This window comes from Acanthochromis polyacanthus, chromosome 12 (genome assembly GCF_021347895.1).
Source record: "Acanthochromis polyacanthus isolate Apoly-LR-REF ecotype Palm Island chromosome 12, KAUST_Apoly_ChrSc, whole genome shotgun sequence".
NCBI lineage: Eukaryota > Metazoa > Chordata > Actinopteri > Pomacentridae > Acanthochromis > Acanthochromis polyacanthus.
The window spans coordinates 25,125,056-25,149,517 of record NC_067124.1 but is presented as its reverse complement, the minus strand read 5'-3'; the positions used below and the strand labels follow the sequence as shown (position 1 = coordinate 25,149,517).

General features: G+C 42.1%; 1 protein-coding gene across 1 annotated transcript; it reads right to left on the bottom strand.

Moving 5' to 3' along the window:
* Nucleotide 1: 1 nt before the first annotated feature.
* Nucleotides 2–22,418, bottom strand: ptpn23a (protein tyrosine phosphatase, non-receptor type 23, a). Its single transcript, XM_022204990.2, has 24 exons — nt 22,180–22,418; nt 20,064–20,138; nt 17,785–17,912; nt 15,905–15,981; nt 15,118–15,167; nt 14,899–15,030; nt 14,745–14,825; nt 14,517–14,648; nt 14,322–14,369; nt 13,071–13,127; nt 12,896–12,954; nt 12,705–12,784; nt 11,971–12,085; nt 11,786–11,851; nt 11,374–11,519; nt 10,391–10,708; nt 9,476–9,630; nt 8,966–9,297; nt 6,010–8,560; nt 5,546–5,730; nt 5,305–5,409; nt 5,061–5,199; nt 2,540–2,653; nt 2–1,382 (listed from the first exon to the last, which is right to left on the bottom strand). The coding sequence occupies exons 1-24, from the start codon at nt 22,261–22,263 to the stop codon at nt 789–791; spliced, it is 5,823 nt and encodes a 1,940-aa protein (XP_022060682.2). The 5' UTR covers nt 22,264–22,418; the 3' UTR covers nt 2–788.
* Nucleotides 22,419–24,462: the final 2,044 nt, after the last annotated feature.

Genomic DNA, 24,462 nt, shown 5'->3' with positions numbered 1-24,462 from the left:
GTTGTCGGTCTTACTGGATTTATTTTATATTTTTACAATAATGAATGATTAGTGCTTTTTTTTCCAGAGGAACAATTTTTGGAATAGTCTAACTTTGCTTAATATATTTACAGTGTTACAAAGAAAAGTAATCAACTTGTTAAGACGTGCTGATTTGTATGCTGCTCTGTGTTATCATGACGATTGAGCTACACACAGTGATTGAGCTGGGAGGCGTCCTGTCTTTAACATAGCTCCACCCATCTCCTCTGGCCCACCAGCCGTTAAATCTATCACAGACCAGTGCAGAAGGGAACAGCCAAGCACTGTCACACCACAGTGATGCCTTGACGCCCGCTTGTAGAGGGGGCTGTGAAAGTGGAGTGCATGCTGGGATTTTTTTTTTTTTTCTTTTTGGGCCCAGATGTGGTGCCTGGAAGTGCAGAAGTGCTTCCATCCACCGTGGTCATACAAAGAAAAAAGCAGCAGAGAGCAACAGAACAGATAAAGGAATACAGACAGGTGCATAGTGATCTGATCCCAGAAACCACCAGTAATGGAAGGAGAAGCAAGTGTGTTTGTGTTTCAGGACTCACGCCCGAAAGCAGTGGAAATACACCCAACTTCAAAACTGAACCCCTACCGTCTGCCACCAGGCACGTCTTGGTAATCAACACCTGTAAAATTTCTCCAACAGTCCCAGGATTCTGTGTGTGTCTTTTTATTAAAAGCAGGATTAGAAAGAACGGTCGGCCTTTGCTGACGCCTGGCGGTAAAGTGAGAGAAAGGCAGCGATCTGTGGACTCCTCTCACTGCTTGTTGAGGCTCCAAAGGGGGTCCAGGCTACTGAGCGGGTCGTCCCCTTCTTCCCCTCGAGTCCCGTGGAGACCCTGTCCTTCCGCTGGCTGCAGGAAGCTCTGCTTGGTCACCCGCTGCTTCCCTCGACCTCCGCCGTCCATGGAGAAGGCTTCAGGCGTGAGCGAGGCCAGAAGCTCCAGAGACGACGGAGCCGGTGCGGAGGAAGCGGGAGGCAGGCTGGGTGCAGCATCTGGGACTGGCTGGTGGTTGGGTGCTGGTGGGGAAGAGGGGGAGATGGCATCCAGGCCGTTGGGAGGTGGAGGGGAGTGGGTGGGGGAGGTGAAAGGCGGGCTGAAAGTGGAGGGGGGCTGTGGATCTGAGGCAGGACAGGGGTCTTGGAACGACTGTATGTCACCCAGCGAGTCGAGAGGAGGCAAGAAAGCGCCGACCTGCTCCTCCAGGCCATAGTGAGCGCCGGCCTCCATGGCTGGGTCTGTGGCGCTGGGCGGGCGGATGCTGAGTTTAGCGATGGTGGCTTGGATGGAGCTGATGGGCATGTCGCCGCCGAGGACGATATCCTGTTGGGATTCCTGTCTCGAGTAAGGCTGCAGGGAACGTTCAGAAAAGAGAGGTGTCAGGATAAACAGAGGGGATGCATGGAAATGAAGGTGCTTCTACGTACTGCTGTAATAATACTTCTACTGCTAGTAATTGTGGTACCTCTTCTGACCAGAACTCGTAGAATTCCTTTGTAACAGTCAGGTGTGCAAATGTAAACAAACACAATATTAAAGCCAAGAAAACTGATGAAACAGATTGGAGCTACCAGGAAGCAGGATTCGAAGAGTAAAACTCTATGGCACTTCTAATTGCTTCTAACAGCAGACATTTTCAACATGTGATGCAGAGCTCTGGCTTTTTTCTTTTCAAGCTTTTGACATGACAATCTCAGATTTCTGACTCAAGAAATTTACAACATAGCGGAAGTGAATGCAGTTTTGTCTGAGGCTCAGATCACTGGGAAAAAAAAAAAAAACTACCTTGACATCTGTTTTAGATATTTTGCTACCTTCGGGTATATTTTAAACAGTGCATATATGGACTTTAAAACATGTAAGTGAACCAAAATTCAGCAGGTCTGTCTTTTTTTTTTTTTTTTTAGAGAAAGTGTAAATGGAAAGCAATTTGTGAATGTTTTGTAAGGGTAGATTGGAACTATTGCTTCAGCGAGTTTTAGATGCGATGACATCTGTCCACAGGAGGTCCCCAGTAATACTGAAAACACATTAGAAGCTACTGTATTACTGGGCAAATATCATCACTCATGGGCAAAATCCTCGATGTAAAATCATAAACTCTTAATTAGTTATTTTGACAATTTGATAAGCTTATTTAAAAGTTGTGTTTTGTTTATTAGCTTATTATTCTGCATACTCCGTCATAGGTATGTCTGAATGAAGCTGTGAAGAACATTAATGTGAAAATAGTTGAAAGACAAAAGGCCATCACTTGTTACATATCTTATATCTGAAAGGGGCTATACTGTCCAGCTCCAACTATAGGATTTTTAATGATATATGTAGCTGAGAGCTGCCTAAACATTCAACAGAGATGCAGTGGATCTAAAGACACTGAGGGTCAGTTAAGTTCTCGACCTAACACACTAAAAGTCACCTACATAGGTTGGTGAATCTAAAGCTGCCAACACTAGCTGATTTACTTGAACAACAGAAGAAAGTTTTGCATGAGAGTAGAGTCAAACCTTTGTGGCTGCAGAGTTGGTGTTCTTGCTGCAGGTGGCGGTCGTGATGCCGTGGCGCTGAAGAACCTGCTCCGCGTGTTTCAACACAGCCTCATAGCAAAACTTCAGATGGAGCTGGAAACAAACACAGAAGAGAATATTAATAATTCATTTTTTTTTATTCCTCAAAATCTGTTCATCTTGAGGTTTAGTCAGTACTCTGGTTCAGTTCATAATGTTCTTCCTTTGCTATGGAAATTTAAAAATGTATGCTGCCATTTCTGTAACATTTACATTCAGGTTTTAAAGCTGCACTATGCAGGATTTCTCTGAGACAATGCACCTCTTTTATCAGCATGAATAACAGAGTGGAGCCACAATAGACACTTTTTCAAAACTTATTATTCTTATCGTGAGAATCAGTATAGTCAGTAAATCTTAAGATGTCAAACTCTTAAAAGCACACAGGCGTAGATTTCAGGATGGATGGAGAGGATACGTCCTTCTCAATATTTAGGACACATTCATTTGTCTGGCAATAAAAACAAGAAGCAGAGAATTTCTGACTTCCAACAAAAGAAAACCATTAGTAGCAGTGAATGTGTTTCCCAAGTTAGTATGAATTATGAGGTCATAAAGCGAATATATCTTTCGAGGTAAACTTAATTATCCATTTGACACATAGTGTGGAGATCTCAGATAGCAGTGACAGTGTCTCCTCTTTTCTGACAATGCACAAGTTCGGGTAGGTTGATAACCATGGAGGAGCCACAAGGGAAAAGGAGGAGCTTGTCCAGAAATATATTAGGCTGTAACAAGGTCTCATTCTCTAATGGATTTTAACAACATTTTGATCTGACCTGATCTAAAATGCTGGGTTAAATTTGTGCAATAAACAGTTACTCCTTGCTGCTACCTGCACAAGTCGGGCAGCTTGAAACTTGTGTATGACATTAATCAACTGCTCAATGGACGTATCATTTCTGACAAATGAAATATTTAATATTATATATTACTCTTACAGTTTATCACTTTTGGCAAGCCTTTGTTTTGCTCGTGTTAAAAGAACCGTTCCCTCCATGCTTTTATTTTGAAAGAGTATTTTTTTAATATTAACGGTTTTTATTTTGTCACTATTCCAGCAGCACAGAATGTGCTTATCTAACAAGCGCTAATGTGATGTTTTGGTCACATTTTGGACGACATTCTAAACTAGAAGAAGAAGGTCTTTATTGTCATTATACAGAGTACCACGAAATTGCTATTACATACTGGAAGCTGCCATGCAAGGCACTAACCACAGCTCATCAGGAGCAGTTAGGGGTTCAGCATCTTGCTCAGGGACACCTCAACATTAGCTCTCCAGGCCAAGGATTGAACCGGTGACCCTCCGGTTGCAAGACGGCCACTCTACCGATTGAGCCATGACATCTTTTCCACATTTTGGACGACATACTAAACTATGACATTTTAGTGACATTTTGGACAACATACTAAACTGCTAGAAAAGCACTCAGAGCGCAGCACTCCACCAAGGCTGTTCAGTTGACGCATCATTTCCAATGGATGAAATATTTTTTTTAAAAATATGTGCTGAGCACAGGCATGTGCTATGCATGTGCATGTTATGTATGGATACGAAATTGCATGTAAATTACTCTTGTAAAGGTCTCTTGGCACTTTTGGCAAGACTTTGCTTTGCTTGTGTTAAAATAACCGTTCCCTCCATGCTTTAATTTTGAAGGCATATTTCTAATGTTATGGGCTTTTATTTTGTCACCATTCCAGTGGCACAGGAAGTGATTATCTAACAAGCGGTTTCTTGACATAATGAAGACACTGCCGAAAAGTCAGAAAATTCATGTAAAGATGAAAGAAAACAGTTCCACGCTGTTGCTGTCTAGCAAAAGATGTGTTTAAACTTAGAAGGAGCTAGCGAGGACAAGGTCTTACGGTGTTTGCGGGAGAAAGGAGTGAAGGGCAGAAAGATGAATTTGTGTTCAAAATAAGGTTGACGGCTGAACGTAAATAGAGGCTTTGTGAAACATCAGGAGCTTCACCATTGTCTGGCTGGGGTTTGCTACATTGCGTGGCCTAAATATGTAGCGGACAGCGGGAATTACACCCGACAGTTTGATTGTTTGTTCCTTGTATAATGTCCAACTGATAAATCACAGCCAGTTTGTAGTAGGATTGCAATCATGTGATTGTCAGCAGGTAACTGACAGTGTTCCCTTGTTGTCATGGTTACAGCAACGCTGTGCTGGCAGCTTTTTTTCACAATGGAAAATCCTCAACAAAGCCGTCGATCCAGACTATAAGCAGCATCCCTGTCAAAATTTACTGAGGTGGTCCTTGTGTCATTTCTGACTGCCCCTGAAATTTTCATCCAAATTCGTGAGCCCGTTTTTGAGTAATGTTGCACACGGACAGACAGACGGATTCACAGACTAACGTACGCCGATCATCACATAACTCCACCGCGTTTCTTGGAGGAGTAAATATGAAGCCCCAACTCAACTACACAAAAGGTGTGTCTGACCTTTTCCTGTAGCATGTTCTTCCTTTGTTGTCTCATCTTCTTCACCAGCAGTGGAAGGTCAGGGATCCCATTACCCGCCTCTAGCTCCTGCAGTGCTGCGTACAGCAGACAGAAGGCGCCGGTGCGTCCAACACCCGAGCTGAGACAGAAAGAGCACAGGCTGATTAAAAACCGGTAAACTCGCTCATCAACTGCTACACTGCCTATGAAGAAACAAAAAGGACAGCTACAGAAATACATTCACCTGCAGTGCACCACAACAGGAGTGTGTAAGGGCCTCTGGTGGAGGTAGTGACCATGAACCTCCTGGATGAATCGCAGCAGATTGCTCTTGCTGTCCGGAAGACCCCTATGAGATTCAACGAATTAATGACTTGTCAGAGTGGAAGTCCTCAATGTGACTACTTGTTTGAATGATAAAGTCCTTCAGCAAGACTTTGTCCTTGAAAACTAATTTACATTTTTACAAGAAAAAGATGACTTACAGCTCTGGCCAGGAGGTAAACTGGAGATGGACAACAGTGCGCTTCAGGCTTTGGTCACGGTACTGCAGACTGATCATGCGCTCCACATGCGTCGGTGTCATCTTCTGTGTGGTTAGGCTGAGTGTGATTGGTCCCTGAGAGAGCAGCTGGCCACGCTCTGTTGGGAAGTAGCGCAGAACTTTTCCCTGGGAGAAATTGGGAAGAACATTAAACACTGGCAACAACAGAGATAAAAATGAGAAAATATCATTTAGTTTTTAGACAACCTTAATAATGTGTATCCCACACATTTCTTAACTAAAATGAAATAAAACATATTAAACTGTTACCTCCCCTCTGAAATACAAACTTAAAAGCCCAATGCTCAATAGCAATAAAAAATACATTTGAATTTTCTTCAGCTGCACACCACATGCTGTTTTAATGACTTCCATGTTAATCACAGTTTAAATTAAAGTCAGTACCTTTTCCAGCTCCTGCTCTGAAACCAGCATGACTATCAGTGACACCTTCTGCTCATACACCATCAGCCAGAAGTCTGCTGCTGTGCCGGTGAGCGGAGCCTGTGTGGCAATAAGGCGTGGGCAGTATGGTGACAAGTCTTCCACATAGCTGGCATTGATATAGTCATCTTTCCCTGACTGCAGCACCACCCGGTTGAGGTCATAGGGCATTACATCTTGGTGACGGTTCTTCATGGTGTAGCAGCGGGCGATAGCAATAGAGAGTTGGCGGGCGTCCTTCTCCTGCTGGTCTTGTAGCTCTTTCCAGCGGGCATCCAGCACAGACAGGCCCCCCTCACTCTCTGAGGGGTGCTCCAGAGAATCAACCTGGGATCTGTAACGTTCTAGTTCACCGTGAAGGCGAGCGACACGCTCTGGAGCTTGGTATGGGTCACCCTGGATCAGGAGAACTCCCTGGGAGCTCTTCTTTCGACGCTCCCCATCCTGAGGGTCAGCTTTGGTGGGTTGGAGGACATTTGTAGGGGCCTTGGTGCCTCCAGGTTGGCTCTCTGGGCTCGAGGAGAGGAGATCATCTGTGCTTGAGTTCTGCCGTTGAAACAGTGATGTGGAGGGAGAAACAGCAGAAGGAGAGGGAAGTGGGGGTGGGGCTGTGCCTCCAGGGGTGGGAGCTGGTGTAGGTCTCTGCTGGGGGTTCAGTACCAGAGAGGCAGGACCTGGAGAAGGAGATGGGGAGGGGGAAGGTGAAGGAGAAGGTGGGATGGTATTGGGTGGTTGACCTGCTGCAGGGCCTCCAGGAGAGGGCTGAATCATGTGCTGAGCAGGGGGGGCATGTGGACCGTGTGGGCCTATGGCAGTGGGTTGCTGTGGGGCACTTGGAGGTACACTGGGTCCTGGAGCTGAAGGATACATAGAGGAAGGCTGCGGATGGGTCAAAGGAAGAGGTGCCTGAGGTTGTTGGGGAGCTGCAGGCTGCGGTGCCAGGGGCTGCTGAGGCATCATTGGAGCCCCTCCAGGGTAGCACACTCCCCCAGAATGAGGGGGCTGAGACTGTGGTTGGCTGGGCATACGCATGGGCTGCTGGGGCATATTTGGTATAGGAGACTGTCCAGGGTGGGGGTGATGCTGTGGGGGTAGTGCACTAGGGGGCATTTGGGGCATAGGGCCCCTTTGAAGGTGGACTTGAGGACCAGGGACCATATGAGGCTGTGAGGCAGGAGGCATCTGAGGGTGTAGGGTAGGGTGAATGGGCTGGCTAGTGGGGGGCATGTAGTTCTGTGAAACTGGAGGCATTGTCTGATTTGTGGGGGGCATCTGAGCTCTGGGACCACCTGGTATCTGCATTTGTGGGTGTGGTGGAATCTGCTGGGCACCAGGGGGCATTGAGATTTGTTGCTGTTGTGGCAACATGTGTTGGTGAGGGTGTCCAGGAGGCATCTGTTGGCTGGGATGTGGCAGGTAGGGCTGAGATACAGGGGGTGTTGGTTGAGAAGTTGGGGGTGTTGGTGAGTGTGCAGGTGGCATCTGAACCTGAGGTGGCCTTGGAATAGAGCCTGGCATCATCTGAGGGTGCTGCTGTGGCACATAGCCCTGTGGAGTCTGGTAGCCTTGGGGCATCTGAGGCTGAAAGCCATTTTGTTGATGTGGCTGCAGCTGACCTGGGAATCGTTGCTGGAACTGGGGAGGAATACCAGGCTGAGGGGGCATATATCCATGTGGGTAGGCTTGCTGTGTCTGCAGAGGAGGGTGAGGGCCTGGAACGGCCCTTGGTCCAGGCTGGTACCCCTGAGGGAGTGGCTGTCCAATGGGTTGGGGGTACTGCTGTGGGTGTTTCTGTTGCTGTGATTGGGGTTGAGCTTGGCCTGGGCCTTGAATAGGAACTCCTGGTTGGGGTATAAACTGGGGGTAAGCCCTCATCTGTGGTGGTAAGGTGTAGCTAGTTGAGACTGCAGGTGGGACAGGGTGGTGCGGTGTAGGGGTGTAGCTGGGGATAGGGGCCTGGATGCTGTCAACAGTGGTGGTCGAGGGTCGGACTGGGGTAGGGGCAACCGGGCCAGGTTGGGAAGCTTGAGGAGGGGGTGGATGATAACCAGACACCACAGCTTGGTTTGGCATGTGTGGAGGCCTCTGTGGAGGCATCTGAGGGAGTGGGCCGTGTGGCAGGGGTCCCTGTGTTGCTATAGCCCCTGAAGTAGGAAACTGAGCTATCCGTGCCAGGAGCTCTGGAGGTGGCAGGTTGGCAGGGAAGCGAGGAAGAGCAGCAGCTGGAGCACCAGGCCAAGGCAGAGAGGAGCTACCACCCATGTTAGGACCAGGTGGGATGAAGGCTTCAGGACCTTGCAGACGAGCTGCAGGGGTAGGGAGAGACGGAATGTCAGGAGGGAGGCTGCGGAGGTCCTCAGGCAGGTCACCTCCCAAGGCCAAAATGGCAGCACTAAGCTGGGCCAACTCTGGGTCATCTAGGCTAGAACAGGCAGAGTCGACATCTGAAGTTTTGGGCTTAAGGGACGGCTTTGCTGCTGTAGGCCGTGCAGGGGGTTTCTTCTGGGTCTCTCTGAGGAGAGGACAAAGGAGAGGAAGGGCACAACATGAAAAAATGGTAGTGTAAAAAAATAAACTTTCATCATGAACACAGGGAAATTATGGAGAAATGTAGGAAGTTATCTCTGCTAAACAATTTAAATAATCATCTCTTTCTTTTTGGAGGTCAAACAGAAAAAAAACAACATATCTATTTTATGTACTTCTATTTTGGCATTTTGATTTTTTGACAAATCCAAAACTGGAGCCACAATATAAGAAGGAGCAGCTTTGCCAAGTGGAGACGTAGCTTAAGAACATATAGTTGAAATAGGTGGAAAAAAATTATATAAAGCCCCTTAAGACATGCTTATGCTGATAAACCAGTGAATCACTGCAGCTTAAAAAAAGGCATCTTCTGTTACAATGCATTCCTTACTTTTCCAAGACAGGCTTCCTTTCTTCTGTCCTCGTGTCACACAGGGCCTTGGCTCTCTCCAGCAAACGTGATGCTTTGGCCTCCAGGTCATCGTAGAACTCTTTCCCTTCTTGTGATTTCTTCATCAGGTCCTCGTAGGCTTCATATGAGCCCACCAGTCCCTGAACAGTGCTGTTCCACTGCTGCTCAGTCTGGCTCAGGCCTTTACGGACAGAGGCGTACTGAACGTTGGCCTCAGTCAGGGCTTTTAAGATGTTTTCTTGTGCTGCAAGGTTCTGGTCAATATACACCTTCACCTGCTCGTACTTCTTCAACTGCTCTTCAAATATACGCTAGAAAGACAAAGGTTAGTTAGAGGTCTAGCACATACCATTCAGCAAATCGTTTTAAAAAGAATCATAACATTTAAAACATTCCATACTTGAAACATTTTACTTTTTTCTCTTGCACTTTTTCAAGCTACAATGTGGATGTTTCCATGTACTTGCAAAAAGGTGTGTGGCCAAATACCTTCATGTCTGCTCTCTCTGTGGTGACGAGGGTGGAGGTGATGTCATCCTGCTGGATGAGGTCACGGAGCTGTTTTTCCAAAGAGCCTCTCTGTTCCCTCATCTCCTGTACCTTCCCTAGGATCCGCTTCATGCACTGCAACCCTGCAACTTCCTCTACACACACACACACACACACACACACACACACACACACACACACACACACACACACACACACACACACACACACACACACACACACACACACACACACACACACACACACACACACACACACACACACACACACACACTTTACTGACCAAAGTCATATTCAGTGTGCCGATACATTCAGTTTCCATGCTAATCTACAAATTCATAATATATGCATACAATTTATAACACAATGTAGCAGACATTGTTTCCCCTCACAAATAGTATAAATGACATGTTCTATCATTCTCTTTCCAACAATGTCCAGGCCTCTGTGATAAAGTAGGTATGGATAATTAATTCATTATGAATTATGGAAATGAACCTTCTTTCCTGTACTTGAGTTAGTTAAGAACCATTAGTGGACTAACTGATTAATTATTTAGATATTAGCTATTTAGATACTTAATCCTTTCAAGCAAAAATGGTACACAAGACTATGATCCAGCTTCTTGTTTGTAACAATCTGTTCCTTTTTTCTCTCGTGATAGTTAACTAAATGCCTTTGATGTTTTAGGCTTCTGGTTTGACAAAATGAAAAATCTGATGACATCACCTTGACTTGTGAGAAATAATAATTTCATGGAGCCTGACATTTTAATATGGACAAAACAATTGCCTGGTTAAGTTCGAAAATGTAAAAACTCAATGAAGTATTTCACACATTCTACTAAACCTGGCTAAACTACACACACACCCTCATGATCAAACACACCCTTACCTTCACTGAGCTGTGGTCGCGGCAGGGCCTCTCTCAGACTTTCCAGTGGGCCGCCCAGCAGACGCAGATTGCTGATGTGCAGGTTCATGGCTCGGTGCAGCTCCGTATTGGTGAAACTGGCCTTTTCGTGAGCCTCCATGTACTTCTCCAGGTCTCTTCGTATCTCAGCCAGCGCTTGGCTCTGCACACCAGGATGCACGTCGCCTGCAGCGGGGCCACCAGCCTCCTGGAGGGCTCGCTCCCCTGCTTCATCTGCCTCTAGGACGTCTCTGATCTCCTTCAGTGAAGACTCGACATCGGTGAAGACACCCGAGAGCACTGCACAGGCAAAGATGTGACAGGGATTATTTTTAAAAAAGCACACGCCAAAGTGCCGCATAAACAACATTATACATCATAAAAGCACAGTAAAAACAGACTACACAATTCTTTTAGCGTGAGGTGGAAAATATGCATGTTGGAAATTGTACATGCAGGCTTGTCTAAACCATTACAAATGTGGGCATGAGCGCATCTGCTAAGATACTTAAAAGTCTGAATATTAAGTTTATTTGTATTTATAAACTAAGCTTAAATTTGGTTTTCTACTTTTGACATGGAATTTCATCTGTATATTACATATGGATATTAAAAGGAATAACAGAAAGATCTGAGATTGTCATAGGGCCTGTTCTTCCTGGAAATTCTCTCTTCAAACAAATAAAAATTGCAACATTTCTACTATGGAAAAGATGTTTATCATGTATTTATTACAGAAGATCCGATGTTAAAAGTAATACCTCTCAATTCATAGTTGATTTTTTTAACTCGGACAATTATGTCAAAATGAATACGTAAGTTTACTGACAGTGTTCAGCTTTAGCTGTCATAGTTAGGAAAAACAATTCCAACCTTTAAAATTAGGGTTTTTTTCTCAGTAGCTACAGCACTCACAGTTTAACAAAAGTTAGTCTGCTGTATGTGTGTTTATGTTCGACACAAACCCTGCATGGACTGAATGAGGCTCTTGACGGTGTCAGGACGGACACTAAGAGCAGCACATTTCTCCATCAGGACTGGCGGGATGTGGCTGTACATGTCCAGGTTGTCGACAGACTCCGGCTCCAAACCCAGAGAATCCATGAACTGCCTGCAGGAGGAAATGAGACCAACTGGTTTATAATGGAGCAGCATCTTGAAAAAATAATCCTATCATTACTGTAATAGTTGTATTCTTTTTATATAAACTCTAAGTGTTGTTGTTGTTGAAAAAATGACCTCAGTTGTGCTTCATGCCAAGCTAACAGCACTGGCTAGTGGGTGCTGACAGAAATGCCCTTAAATAGGAATTTAGAAAACACCCTAATTTAATGGACACACAGCTGTGACCAGTTTCAGCTCCTCATGCACACTCACTCTAGTGTTTCATTCTTGCTCTCAATCTTTGTCATGACATCCCTCAGCAGCTTGGCCTTCTCCTCACTAGAAAAAAAAAAAACATAACCACAGACATGATTAAACTTTAGTAACACATAAAGCTTACTAAAGATTTATTTTTGACGTTTTCTAATATGACCTTCACATCCTCTAATGGTGCCTACCTGTACAGAGAAGAGGCTTCATGGGCAGCCATGGGCACCAATTTGGCAAACAGGTCTGGTCCAGTGACAGAGGGGTCAGTGGGGTTGACTGGCAGAGCTTTTACCAGTGGAGCACCTAGAAAGGCAAAGAGAGGTTTAGCTGGCACACCAACACATAAGACTGGTCTAATTAATGCAATAACACAAAGGAGAGGATATAATTATAAAAAAAATGCTGCTTTGTCTTTATAGTACAGTCTGCAACAAATTGTAGTCAGTTTGGGTATTTAATTTTGTATGTAAGGCAGCCCAATAACATCAGAAGTGATTACTACGAATAGCTGACAAATTAGTAAACCAACACAAATAAAAACATTTTGTGTTACTGAATCTTTTGAACTATTCTACAAAAGAAGTTGCCTAAATGCTTCTCACATATGAATATTTTTAATTAATATTTAATAATTTTTTTTTAAGTCTTAGTCCCTTTACAGGGACAAGTAGACGGGTCACTGCAAATCAGCAGAGTGATTATCTTCAGCCTGCAACAAAAGAAATTCAGGGTGACAGTACTCCCATTTACAGGGCATGAGGGATCACTGAAAGGTTTGGCGAGTAAGAAAATGATGCAAATCATATGCTATCAGTCACCAAATCTCTAACCAGTTGAGATCCTTGTGCAACAAAATACAAGCCAGCATTGCATGCACTCATTTACTGACAGAATGCTGGAACATACTGAGGCTTCCTGTTACCTTTGACCGAGGCTAAAGTCTCCAGAGAAGGAACTGTTTCATGATAGATGAAGTCGTTGTCCTTTTTGGCAGAATTAAACCTGTAGGTTCAAAGAATAACAAGGTTAATTTACTCTGGAGATTTATAAAATATATATATACTACTGAAACAACACGTAAGTGACAATTGGTCCATAAGACTCAATGCTCACTTTCCACCGATAACATCCATGGTGAATCTTAAGGCCTCCTGCACACTGTCCGGTTGACCCTGGTTGTATCAGAAAAAAACAAACAGGAGTTTAGTTTTGTCAAACAATGGGAACACAAACACCAAGACAGGTAATACTGACAGTAAAATGATCATGTAAGAGACAAGCATTTTACCTTGGCTAACTTAATAGCTTCATTGAGTTTGTCCAAGGAGCTCTGGAGGTAAGCCAGCTGTGGGAAATAGAGCATTTGAGTAATTTAGCTGATGGAAAACTAATTTACCATGACTAAACAAAGCTAATTAGTAAACCCAGAACTAGCATCAATGAGTTCCCCTCATTATTGGGGTTTTAAAATAACCTATTTTGCTGCAACATTTCTGAAAGGTGAAACTAAAATTTCACCAGTGTCGCGCTACTTTGAGTTAAAACTCAAAGTAGCGCAAAAGAAACAAAAGAAATTATTGATAATATTACATGTAATAAGTTCTAAAGAAAAAACAAGTTTCGTGATTTCCTGGGAAGTCAGAAAAGGCTTATTAGGGGGCATTTGTCTGAATAATTGCAAGCATGAGAATGTAGAAGACCAGATAAATACACTAGCAGTAGCATAGCTGTAAGTAGTTGTCTTACAAGTTTAACTATGGTACATTTCTCAGTTATTTTCCTTAATGGATCAAGCAAGGCTGTAATTTCCACACAAGCTGCATCTTTACCTAGCATTTCTGAAGTGACAAGCACAGCAAAGCTTTAAGTGCAGTCTAAAAAGAAAAGGATCAGTGGTTGACGCCTCCACCATATAGAGACACAAGTAGCAGACAGAAGCTGCTCTGTCTGACCGTGACATCGTGTACCAATCCTTGGCGTTATCTGTACATATCAGCTAGTTAACCTAGCTTAGTACAAAGTCAGGAAAATGGCAGATTTTTTTTTTTTTTTTACAGTTTGACCGAACCACATTAGTTCCCCATTTACAGTCTTAAGCTAATGGCCTGCTGGTGCTAACTTCATATTTAGAGTACAGACACGAAAAAAAAAGCATATTTGAGAAAAATGCTAAAGTATTGCTTTAAGGTGGTCAATTGGAAAACATTGTTCAAAGAAATACTCAGCTTCAAGGTAGAAGCCTGAGGTGACAAACGTAATTTCTCTGGTGGTTTTATGCAAATTTGTTTCTGATTTTCATTTGTTTGTCTGGCAAATGTAGTTTTGAACTGAGTTGATATGAGGTAGTTCAGCAGTAACTGGCATTCAAATCGTGCGAATTTCTCAAATATTACACAAATAAATTGAGTCAGCATCATTTGTCACAAATCCATGAAGAGGTTTGTTTACTACTGTCAGCAACAATACAGCAAAGATTGACTGCACAAATCAAACACACAGCACCCTGACAGATGGAAATGTATCTGATTTTTGTTCCTACCCGCTCTCCGTACTTCTGCTGCTCCTCTGCCTGTTTTCCCATATGAAGCTGTTGACAGAGAAAAACAATGAGACTAAGTGCCAAGGTGTTTGCGCATGCATCTGACTAATCAAATATGAAAACACAAACAAGTCCACACATGCATTGAATTATCACTTGCAAACACAAAACCACTCTCTCCCATAAGACACTCACATGTGCGATAGAGGCAAAGTAGTAGATCTTCATCTGAACCAGTTTCTTCCAGTCTTTCTGGATCTTTCCCAACATCGAGGCCGTCTCTGAGTTCTCCAGAGCCCTGCAGGCCTCTTTATAGTAATCCACCACCTGTAGAACGACAGCCACAGTTATTGGCTTTTTATATTTGAAGTGCTTTTTATGATAGAATTAAATACATTGAATGTTTAAAGATAAGAAGTCAACCTGAGCACTGATGCGGGCAACCAGGAAACTCTTGCGATTGTCCAACATGGACTTCTCCAGAAGACACTCCTGAGCCTGGCCCTGGGAGGCAGACAGGTTGATGAGACACGCTTCTTTTTGTGCATGTGTGTGTGCATGCATGTGTGTAACCTACCAGCATAAGGTTGATGTTGAGGTTGAGAATCTGGTGACTCATGTCCACGCTGAAGTTGTGGCTGAAATGGTCTCTCAGGTAGGAGAAAGCTCCTGCTGAGCACTGGAAGTGAGTGCACGACACCTTCATCCCCTGTGCTCGAACAAACACAGTTATTATCAGAGTGTATTCTGTGCCTGTGTGTGTGTCTGTGTCTGTGTGTTAGTGTGTGTGTCTTACTTCTTCAGATACCCTGTTATCCATGGCTCCCAACATAGAGTGCAGGGCCCCTAGAGAAGAATCCACAGATAGCATTGGAGGGATTTGCAGGTTTTGCTGTTCACATTCAGCAAATACTGGCCACTTTATTTTACTACAGTCAGCATTTCTCTGTATTTTTCCTCGCGGGAAGTAAGTGTTCAGAATGCTTTGTACACTATCTCAGTGCATTTTTGTTGTATGATAAAGCACAGTAGGGAAAAAATAGGAAATAACTGGGGGTTTTCAAAAATGGACTCACATTTTTAAGGTTTATCTCAAAACAGTATGTAATACTAACATGCTCAGATTGAACATTTATTGTAAGGGTCATTGGTTGCGTTATTTATTGCTTTAAGCTATATTGTAACTGTGTAGCATGTTGCATAGTACACTACAGAAGTATATAGTGAGCCTGAATGAATTTCTTAAAAAAAAACACAAAAAAAAAAACAATGAGACGCAAGACCTGGAGAGTTTCTTAAAAAAATTGGACAATTACCCCTGGAAACCTATGCTTAAGAAATATCAGCACCAAGAATATTTTATATTCAAAAAACTACTAGTCACTTATATGGCTTTTGACCAAAAAATAACTACATTCATGAATTGAAGTGGTAGGTGGTAAGTTTTTTCTTTTAATTTACACAGAAAATTGTAACTCCTCATTAGAACCAAAAGATTGATCAAAGTCAGTAGATTAAAAGAATTCAAGTGTCTAGAAACAAACTGAACAAAAGCATAGATTACTGTACGTAGCTTTACTCACCGAGATTGTAGAGGATGCATGCTTGCTCATAGCTGATGTCATCATGGGTGACTGTTTTTCCAGAGAAAATTTCAGTCCTGAACAAGATCAGAAAAAAGCAAGTCAATATATGATGGAAAATGATGGAAAAACAGTTAAATCCCATAGAGTCTTTCATGTAAACAATGTCATTCATTATATTTCTGAATTAGTAATAGAATCAGCATATGATACACCACACCACATTTCTGCTCTATATCTCACAGTTCTGACCTACTGGATTTCTATTTTCAAAAATCTGAAATACTACAAATACATTTAGAACCAGAACTCCTTATTATCCTGCAAATATCTAAAGGTGTCATGAAATTAAGCAATACCCACTAATATTTTATATCCTACAGTCATATCAATGCAAAGAAGTTGCTTATCATGTACTGAAAAAAGAAAGAAGTCCCTGCTATAAAAATGTGGCTTGCAAACACAATTAACTTAGAAAGATTAAGATACACTATTGAGATAAAGCTTTCACATTTAAACCAAAATGAGCAATCCCTCCCCTTCAATAACAAAGCAGTAAAATGACAAGAGTGGGGTTGGCTGGTGAAATTTCATTTATCTTCTTTTTCCTTTGAATTTTTTTTTTTTGGCAACATTAGTTATCCTGATTTAACTTCAGGTATATCTATATAACTGTATGGATTTATGTGTGTTAATGTATGCAACAAAAATATAAACACAACACTTTTGTTTTTGCTCGCATTTTTCAAAAGCTGAACTCAAAGATCTAAGACTTTTTCTATGTACATAAAAGGTCTATTTCTCTCAAATATTGTTCACAAATCTGTCTAAATCTGTGATAGTGAGCACTTCTCCTTTGCCGAGAGATTCTGTCCATCTCACAGGTGTGGCATATCAAGATGCTGATTAGACAGCAGGATTCCTGCTTCACAGGTGTGCCTTAGGCTGGCCACAATTAAAGGCCACTCCAAAATGTGCAATTCTATCACACAGCACAATGCCACAGACCTAAGTTTTGAGGGGGCATGTATTTGGCATGCTGACTGCAGGAATATCCACCAGAGCTGTTGCCCATGTATTAAATGTTCATTTCTCTACCATAAGCCGTCTCCAAAGGCGTCTAAAGAATGTGGCAGTACATCCAATCAGCCTCACAACCGCAGACCACATGTAACCACACCAGCCCAGGACCTCCACATCCAGCATGTTCACTGCCCAAAATCATCTGACACCAGCCACCCAGTCAGCACCTGGCACTGGAATCCTGGTTTCACTGTGCAGGACCTGATGTCAAAGTTGTGAATCGAGAGGCCCATGGTGGCGGTGGGGTTGTGGTTTGGGCAGGTGTATGTTATGTGCAACGAACCCAAGTGCATTATATTGATGGCACTTTGAATGCACAGAGATAACGTGACGAGATCCTGAGGCCCATTGCTGTGCTTCATCCATGACCATCACCTCATGTTGCAGCTTTATAAAGCACGGCCCCATGTTGCGAGGATTTGTACACAATTCCTGGAAGTTGAAAACATCCCAGTTCTTGCATGGCCAGCATACTCACCAGACATGTCACCCATTGCGCATATTTGGGATGCCGTGGATCGGCATATACGACAGCGTGTTCCAGTTCCTGCCAATATCCAGCAACTTTTGCACAGCCATTAAAGAGGAGTGGACCAACACTGCCACAATCAGCAACCTGATCAACTACATACGAAGGAGATGTGTTGCACTACATGAGGTAAGACACTGACTGGTTATCTAACCCTATCCAGAGCAAACTGCAGTGATCACAAACCTAAAACAAGCTTCAGACCTCTGGAGCTCAGTAGCACAGACTGTAGCAGGATTAGCTTCCATGCATTTGAGAGTGTTCCTACCATGAGATGGGCACCGCAGCCTCCTGGCCTGCTCCCATGGGCACACGGCTCTGGAGGTAATGCAGCTGGCCGAAGTACTTCCTCAGTGTGCTGCATCCCTCGAAATCCCTCGTCACATTCACTGCGCTCTGCAAAACAGACAAATGGCGTGTTTCTGTTGTGTTCAATCAGCTGTTCTTTACCCCTGTAGCTACAAAATCATGACTTCTGCAAACACACCGTGAGCTCTTTTTTAAGAGCGTCATTTGGACTTGATTTATGACTAGATGCAGAACCTGGCAAACATGAGCAGTGAGTATAAAACGCAGCAGATATTCAGCTGTTTGCCTGAATGTTTGGTTTCAACCATCTGCCATCTGTCAGTCCCCCAGCAAATGGAAAAGAAAAAGATGCATGCACATTCTTACATATGATGAAATCAACTTTATCGCATCATAGAAAGAGTTCTGTGCGAAGCACAAGATGCAGGCTTCCTTTCATCTCATCCAAATGTGACAGGAGAAGCCTGATCTAAGTATGTCCCACTATGTAACCCACAGAATTAGCTGCCACATTACATCCCCAGAAGTTCTATGTCCATGCTCCACTGGGTCAGTGGAGTTTTAGCAGCATAAAGGGGACCAACACAATATTAGGCAGGTAGTCATAATGTTATGCTTGATCAGTATGTTTATGTTTCCCTAACGTCTCACCTACAAACCTATCTAAACATCCAGGGCCTGACAATAATGGAGAGGTAGAAACACACCAAATGAAACAGGCACAGACAGAAAATATATATATATATATATATATATATATATATAAATCAACTTTCTGTCAAGTTGCCATAATGCAAAAAGGAGGTGCTGCATGGCTCTGACAGGTGTTGCTTGGTGAAGAACGTTGAAGTACAGAAAAACATGATCCAGGAAGCCTTCCTTAATATGGCATTGTGCATACAACCACAGAAAAAACAGAGCACTGTGTCTTCAGGTTACATTCTATTAAATTACTCTGAGCACTGGCAAACAAAAAGGCTTGTTGTTGTACGATGATTTAATTTGTTTATATCATGTGACATCATAGACTTCAGAGCACTTCAGCAGGTGTCGTGTCAAAACCCTAAAACCCACTGCTTCCTATGGTGGTTTGAAAGTTGACGCACATCAGCTTGTCAGGACAGACTTTGAATGTCTTCAAGTGATGTGTGTCAACTCTGTGTAAACAGTTTTCATTAGTAGTTCATCATATTTTTGTATCTTCAATTAGTTAATCAACCTATGACATAATACAATTGGGGACAAACCACAACTATGCAAAGCTGATGGTAGTGACTTCCAAAAAAAATAACATTATCGTGTTTCAATCAAGCAGTGAGGCATTTGATGTTTCCAAAATTCATTTTGCAGCATACAGCCAGAATCATACACGACAAAGAGCCCTAAAAGAATCCTCACTTTTGGATATACCTAAACATTTTGCACAGTACTGTATGACAAACAGAAGCAGCCATTCCTCTCACTGAAGTCAAATATGGGTTGTGCTGCCTTTCGTTCTGGGGTACAGGAAAGAACTGCTGATGAGTTAGATATATTTTTATAATAATTATATACGTTTTTCACACATTATACTTGCTTCAAAGTCATATCTATCATTTAAAATGAAAAGCATTTCTGCCTCATACACTGTGTGGCATTTTGTCACTATTCATGCCACTATGCTTTAAAAACTAACAGAAACTATGCAATTATCAAAACAGTGCATTAATTCCCTAACCAAAGCATCCCAAGCTTGTATAAACAGTCAAATCGCCACTTTTGACATATCCTGCTGCATTTTTAGTAGTCACACGTGGGAATGCACTAAAGTTGGAACTAAGGAACATTTGCTTCTTTGCTTGTTGTATTAAAGCAGAGATTTTATAAGGAAGACATGTCACTTAAGCTGCTGAAGCAGTTTTTAGTCAGATGAAACCGTTGATTCTATACATGCAGTTTTCATGTCCCAGCAACCATTGAAACCGCAGTTCAGGGCTTCTACCAATCATTTAAATTGGAAACTGGGCTGATTAGCTGAAAAAACTGTCCAAGGGCATAATGACTGCCAAGTAGTGAGACTTGCATATAAGGAATTTGATTAAAGTGGCACATCTAATTAGAAGCTGATGGCTGACAATAGGTTTCACTACATTCATCTACAGCATTAACAGCAGTGCACTTAATGAGATAAATGAGAGGCACTGAGATCAGAGCAGACAATATTTCTGTTGTGTCAGCGATGTTTCACACAGTGCCCACCTGTCGCAGAGTCTCCAGCTTCTTCAGCTGTTCATTGTAGTTGTCTGGATTCTCTCCATAGTTCTTCAAGATGAACTAGAGGAGAAGGAACAGAGGCAACAAGTAGGTGAATGTGTTGCATAAAATTCAATCCCTTCATTGTTTACAAAAAAAGCAGACACTAAAATTATTCATTTTATAGCTTCGGTGTTGACAGCAGAATCAAATTTAACATCATCTGATAGTCAGGATAACCGCTGACAAAGAAGTCTGGACAATCAATTCAAAAGACTTTAAACTGCAGCTAATTAAGCACTCTGCTAATCTTTAGTCTTCAGCATAAGCCAAGAGTTAAGAATCTCTTACAGGCTGTCTCCCAACATGCTTTGCCAAGGCTATCCCTATCGCCACTATAATAAGCAGCAAGATCCTTATTGTCAGTTGAGGAGGTGAACAGCCAGGACGGCACACTCATTCTTTTACCGGTCCCTTTTTCATTTTATAATTCAGTCATGGAAGCAGGAATGTTACAAGGCCACTGGAAAGATGCACAATGACACAGCATTAAGACAGAGATTGTTTTGTTTTCATTTCCTCAAGCCAAATACGTGCTGTGTTTCCTATACCCTCTTGTTCGAGGGTACAGGAAACGGAAACTGGGTCATTTAGATATATTTTTAAGTTGTGGTCTGAGACATAATATACCTGAACCTAGATCAAGCAGTTAAAATGAAAACTACTTCTGCCACTATACTACAGGTTAAGCATTAAAGTATCTGTTTTGAGGTAAATAGTCAGTTAAAGACATTTGCTAGTAAAACTGTACAGTGTTGTTGTTTTTTTAATGCATTTCTGAATGAAGGTGTTGGGGCGGACGATCCGTTACTGAAATGAATTACACATCACTCAGGAGGGCAAAGATCTGTATCGCTTTAGTGCTGTTTGTTTTGTTTTTTTTTAATTATCTGCGTCAGGAAGAAGTTGGAAAATGGGTCACCAGATAAAGATGACTCGGAATGAACTGTAAGAAGCATTCCAGTGATCTATATTCTCTTTCCTGTAGATATTAGACATGCTAGCAAGGAAGTAAGGCATCTTTTTCAGTGCTGTAATACCAATTGAAAGAAATCTGCCTGCCAAATTATGCAAATCTGTGTTTTGAAATTCAACAGGTCAACCGTGAAATCCCTTTTAAATATCACTCTCTGGTCTGCCCTGCCGACTTCAAACTGTCGTAAAATATGAAAAGAAAGCTCAGACTTTACTTTTGCTCACTTCAAAAGCGCACATAAATGGTGTTCTCTCCAAAGACAGATTCAAAAGCACTACATCAAGAGTTGTAACGTCTAAAACATAATTCAGCATCTACATTTCTTTCTGTATTTTACTTATCTTCCTTACATATATGGTTATTTCTTTAAATTTCAATAAACATGAGTTTTATTTTATATGGCTGTGTTTAACATGTACTATACATATCAGGAAACCAACTGAACACCTGCTATCTTCTAATTCAGGTAAGAGATAAGTAGTTGAACAGGTGTAACTTGGTGACAGTTTCATAACGTTTTCTTGTAGATTTAACTATAACATGATCACGTACAAATCATACATAGGCCCTGTGTTTACTTATTAGCCAGGCTGATAGGTTCATAAGTCCCCATTCCTGTGGGCAGGGAAGCTGCTGAGCTCACCCAGGTACATGTGACAATGAGATCACTGTTATTATTTTCAGGTGTGACTGGCCCAGTTGGAGCCTGTCTTCGCTGTTTTACAAATGTCTACATTTGTCTTTACCAAGTGAGTAGTTGTTATAGTAGTGGTTGTTTTCTCACTCAGTAGTTTGCCACTGAGCTGAAGGCTGATTCGAAACTTCAAAATCAGCTGCTAGCTTCTAATTAGCTAGCAAGCAGCGAGCTAACGTTAGCAAACAAAAGGCGGTGGTCAGGGGGATTTGCCAGCTAGCTGGCAAGCTCCCCTTTCTGGAAAATTCTCTTATCCCCGACAGACAGCGACAACTCAGTGCTTGAACTGTGGGCTAATGATAGCTACTTGCTCGGGTTATCCACTCGTCCATAATCCTTGTTTGGTTGACTTTGGACCTCAGCCCTGTTGCTCCATTCCCCACCCAGCTCACCTGCCTTACGGACGGACTAAGCTGGAACTCCCCAGCCTCCTTCAGGTCCAGCCAGATCATCGGCATCCGGGGGACAGCCTCCATCGCGGCCGACTGCACACGGGACCGTCAGCCGGTACGACGTTCAAATCCCGTTGGTAGTTTTGTGGTCGTCAACGGTTTTCCAGAAGATAGCTTTCCCCCAAACAACTGTGTCATGTATCCATTTACACTTCCACCGGAAGCTAGGAAAGTACGTGACGTAGGCCTCAAATATGCGCCGCAAGGGCTTCTGGGAAATGTAGTCAATAAGGACTGTTTAGTTGAAGTTACAGCAAATTAAAAAATGTGCTTTTATATTTGCCAAACACAATCATTCATATTACTTAGTATACACCAAAAACAGACAAGCAAATAAAAAACTTATTTAAAGTGCAGTCTAATTAATATTTGTGCAGTTGATGCTCTACAGCTTTCAGTCACAGTCTCTTTAAAGCCAATCCACCCAACATCGACGATAACTTATCGTTGATAAGTAATTAAAATGTTAAAGAGGAAATATGAATTTAAACACCTTCAACTCCATGACAACTGCAACTCAACTATTGCCATTATATAGACTTTTCCCAAGATCAACAACTTTCAATGTTAACCTCAGCATATTTTTTTAAATAAAATTATTCAAGGCATGACCCAAAACAGAATTTTACTCATTTTTATACGTATATTTTTCAGTGTAATTATATACTCTGCCATGTCTGAACACATATTTTTTCTAACTTCTGAAGTGTAAATATATTTGATTAGTAATATAACAGGTAACTTTACCTATTTAGATTTTTAACCTTTTGCCAGAAAGCCACCACCAAAATAAACAATGACTTATAGTAAGATTCTATTTGCTCTCATTCAGTATCAACAACCTTCAGCGGACAATGTTGGAAAGAAGAGCCTAAACCCTCATCTCTGTTTTTCTGGTGATTGCTTTGATTGCTTTGTTTAGCCGTTTCCTTGCTCTCTTCAGATGCTCTTCAATTTCTTTTGCATATTACATATACATAAATTATATATGCAGAATATGTACTGTTTATATAACGTAAATCTTATGCACATTTATTTTGTTACTTGTTGAATCATTTATATTAAGTAACAGCTCTGTACTTTTTAGTGTAATATTTGACAACACTAACAATGGCTATGGTTTCAGTGATGAGATGAGCGAGATGTCGTACCAAAGCGTTTTTGTTTTCATTTCCCTCACATAACGCTAAGGTTGCTGTCATTTTGTAAATCCTAAAATAAATGACGACAGTAATTACAAAACTATGAACTAACCTATACTACAAATCTGCATGTTCTTTAGACCTCATTGCTTTGAGGCAAGTACACCACAATGAAAATGCAATATAAGCTTTCTATTGTTAACTAAGATACATAAAGTTATATTAGTATTGTGTTTCAGTATTCGGAGAGTCCGGTAGCTGTTTGCATTATCTGACAGAAGGCAATTATGATGCATGAATCATTTATTAATATAAATAGTAAGATTTTAAATTCAGTTGTTATGTTTGCTATTATTTATGTAATGGTACATTTATTTTTATTACATGCCTCACTCAGTTCAATACCTCTGTATTAAATGGAGGGATTGTTTAAACTTATTGATTAATCCAGTCTTACACTCTTATACTACTGGATGAAAATACTGGAAGGGCCTGATTTGAGGAAGGGGAAACACAACCTAACTCACAACAAAACATTACATACAATAAATATTCAAATGTACAGCAATCCCAATCATAAACACCTTTCCCATCAACTTGTCCTCAGTTCAACTGTTGCATCGTCCTCGAGTTTCTTTAATTTCTCCTCCATGTTTCTCCTCCATGTTTCTCCTCCCTGCCTGCAGATGTCTCTGGTGCGTGTCAACAGCAGCTGCTGGAGGCGATGAGTCTGCACAGGATAGTGATGTCAGAGCCCTGATCTCCACTGGCCCCTGTGTTCACAGACTGAGTGAGGCGAGTATAGGTTAATTATGGAATAATCTTCGGGCTAATCTATAATAAGAGAAGTGCAGACGCTCATCTGCTGCCACAAAACATTGATTACCATCTTTTATTGTCGTGTTGGACTTTGTCACCATGCCGTGGCAGAGTGGCAATAGAGCTAAAGCCTCATATTGAGCTGGAGAAATCAGAAACAAACTCTTGAAGGAAGAAAAACATTCTAAAAATGATTTTATAAAATGGCCACATTTTTCTGAAAGCTGTTAATTAAACTATAGTCTGGTGCTGAAGTGGTTTT

Bases quoted from the DNA above. Each gene is read 5' to 3' on its own strand.
- ptpn23a (XM_022204990.2), bottom strand. From the start codon at position 22,263: ATGGAGGCTGTCCCCCGGATGCCGATGATCTGGCTGGACCTGAAGGAG. The intron at 20,139-22,179 runs GTGAGCTGGGTG...CTTCTCCTCTAG, and splicing joins TTAGTCCGTCCGTAAGGCAG to TTCATCTTGAAGAACTATGG. The intron at 14,826-14,898 runs GTAGGTTACACA...TCTGCCTCCCAG, and splicing joins TCAACATCAACCTTATGCTG to GGCCAGGCTCAGGAGTGTCT.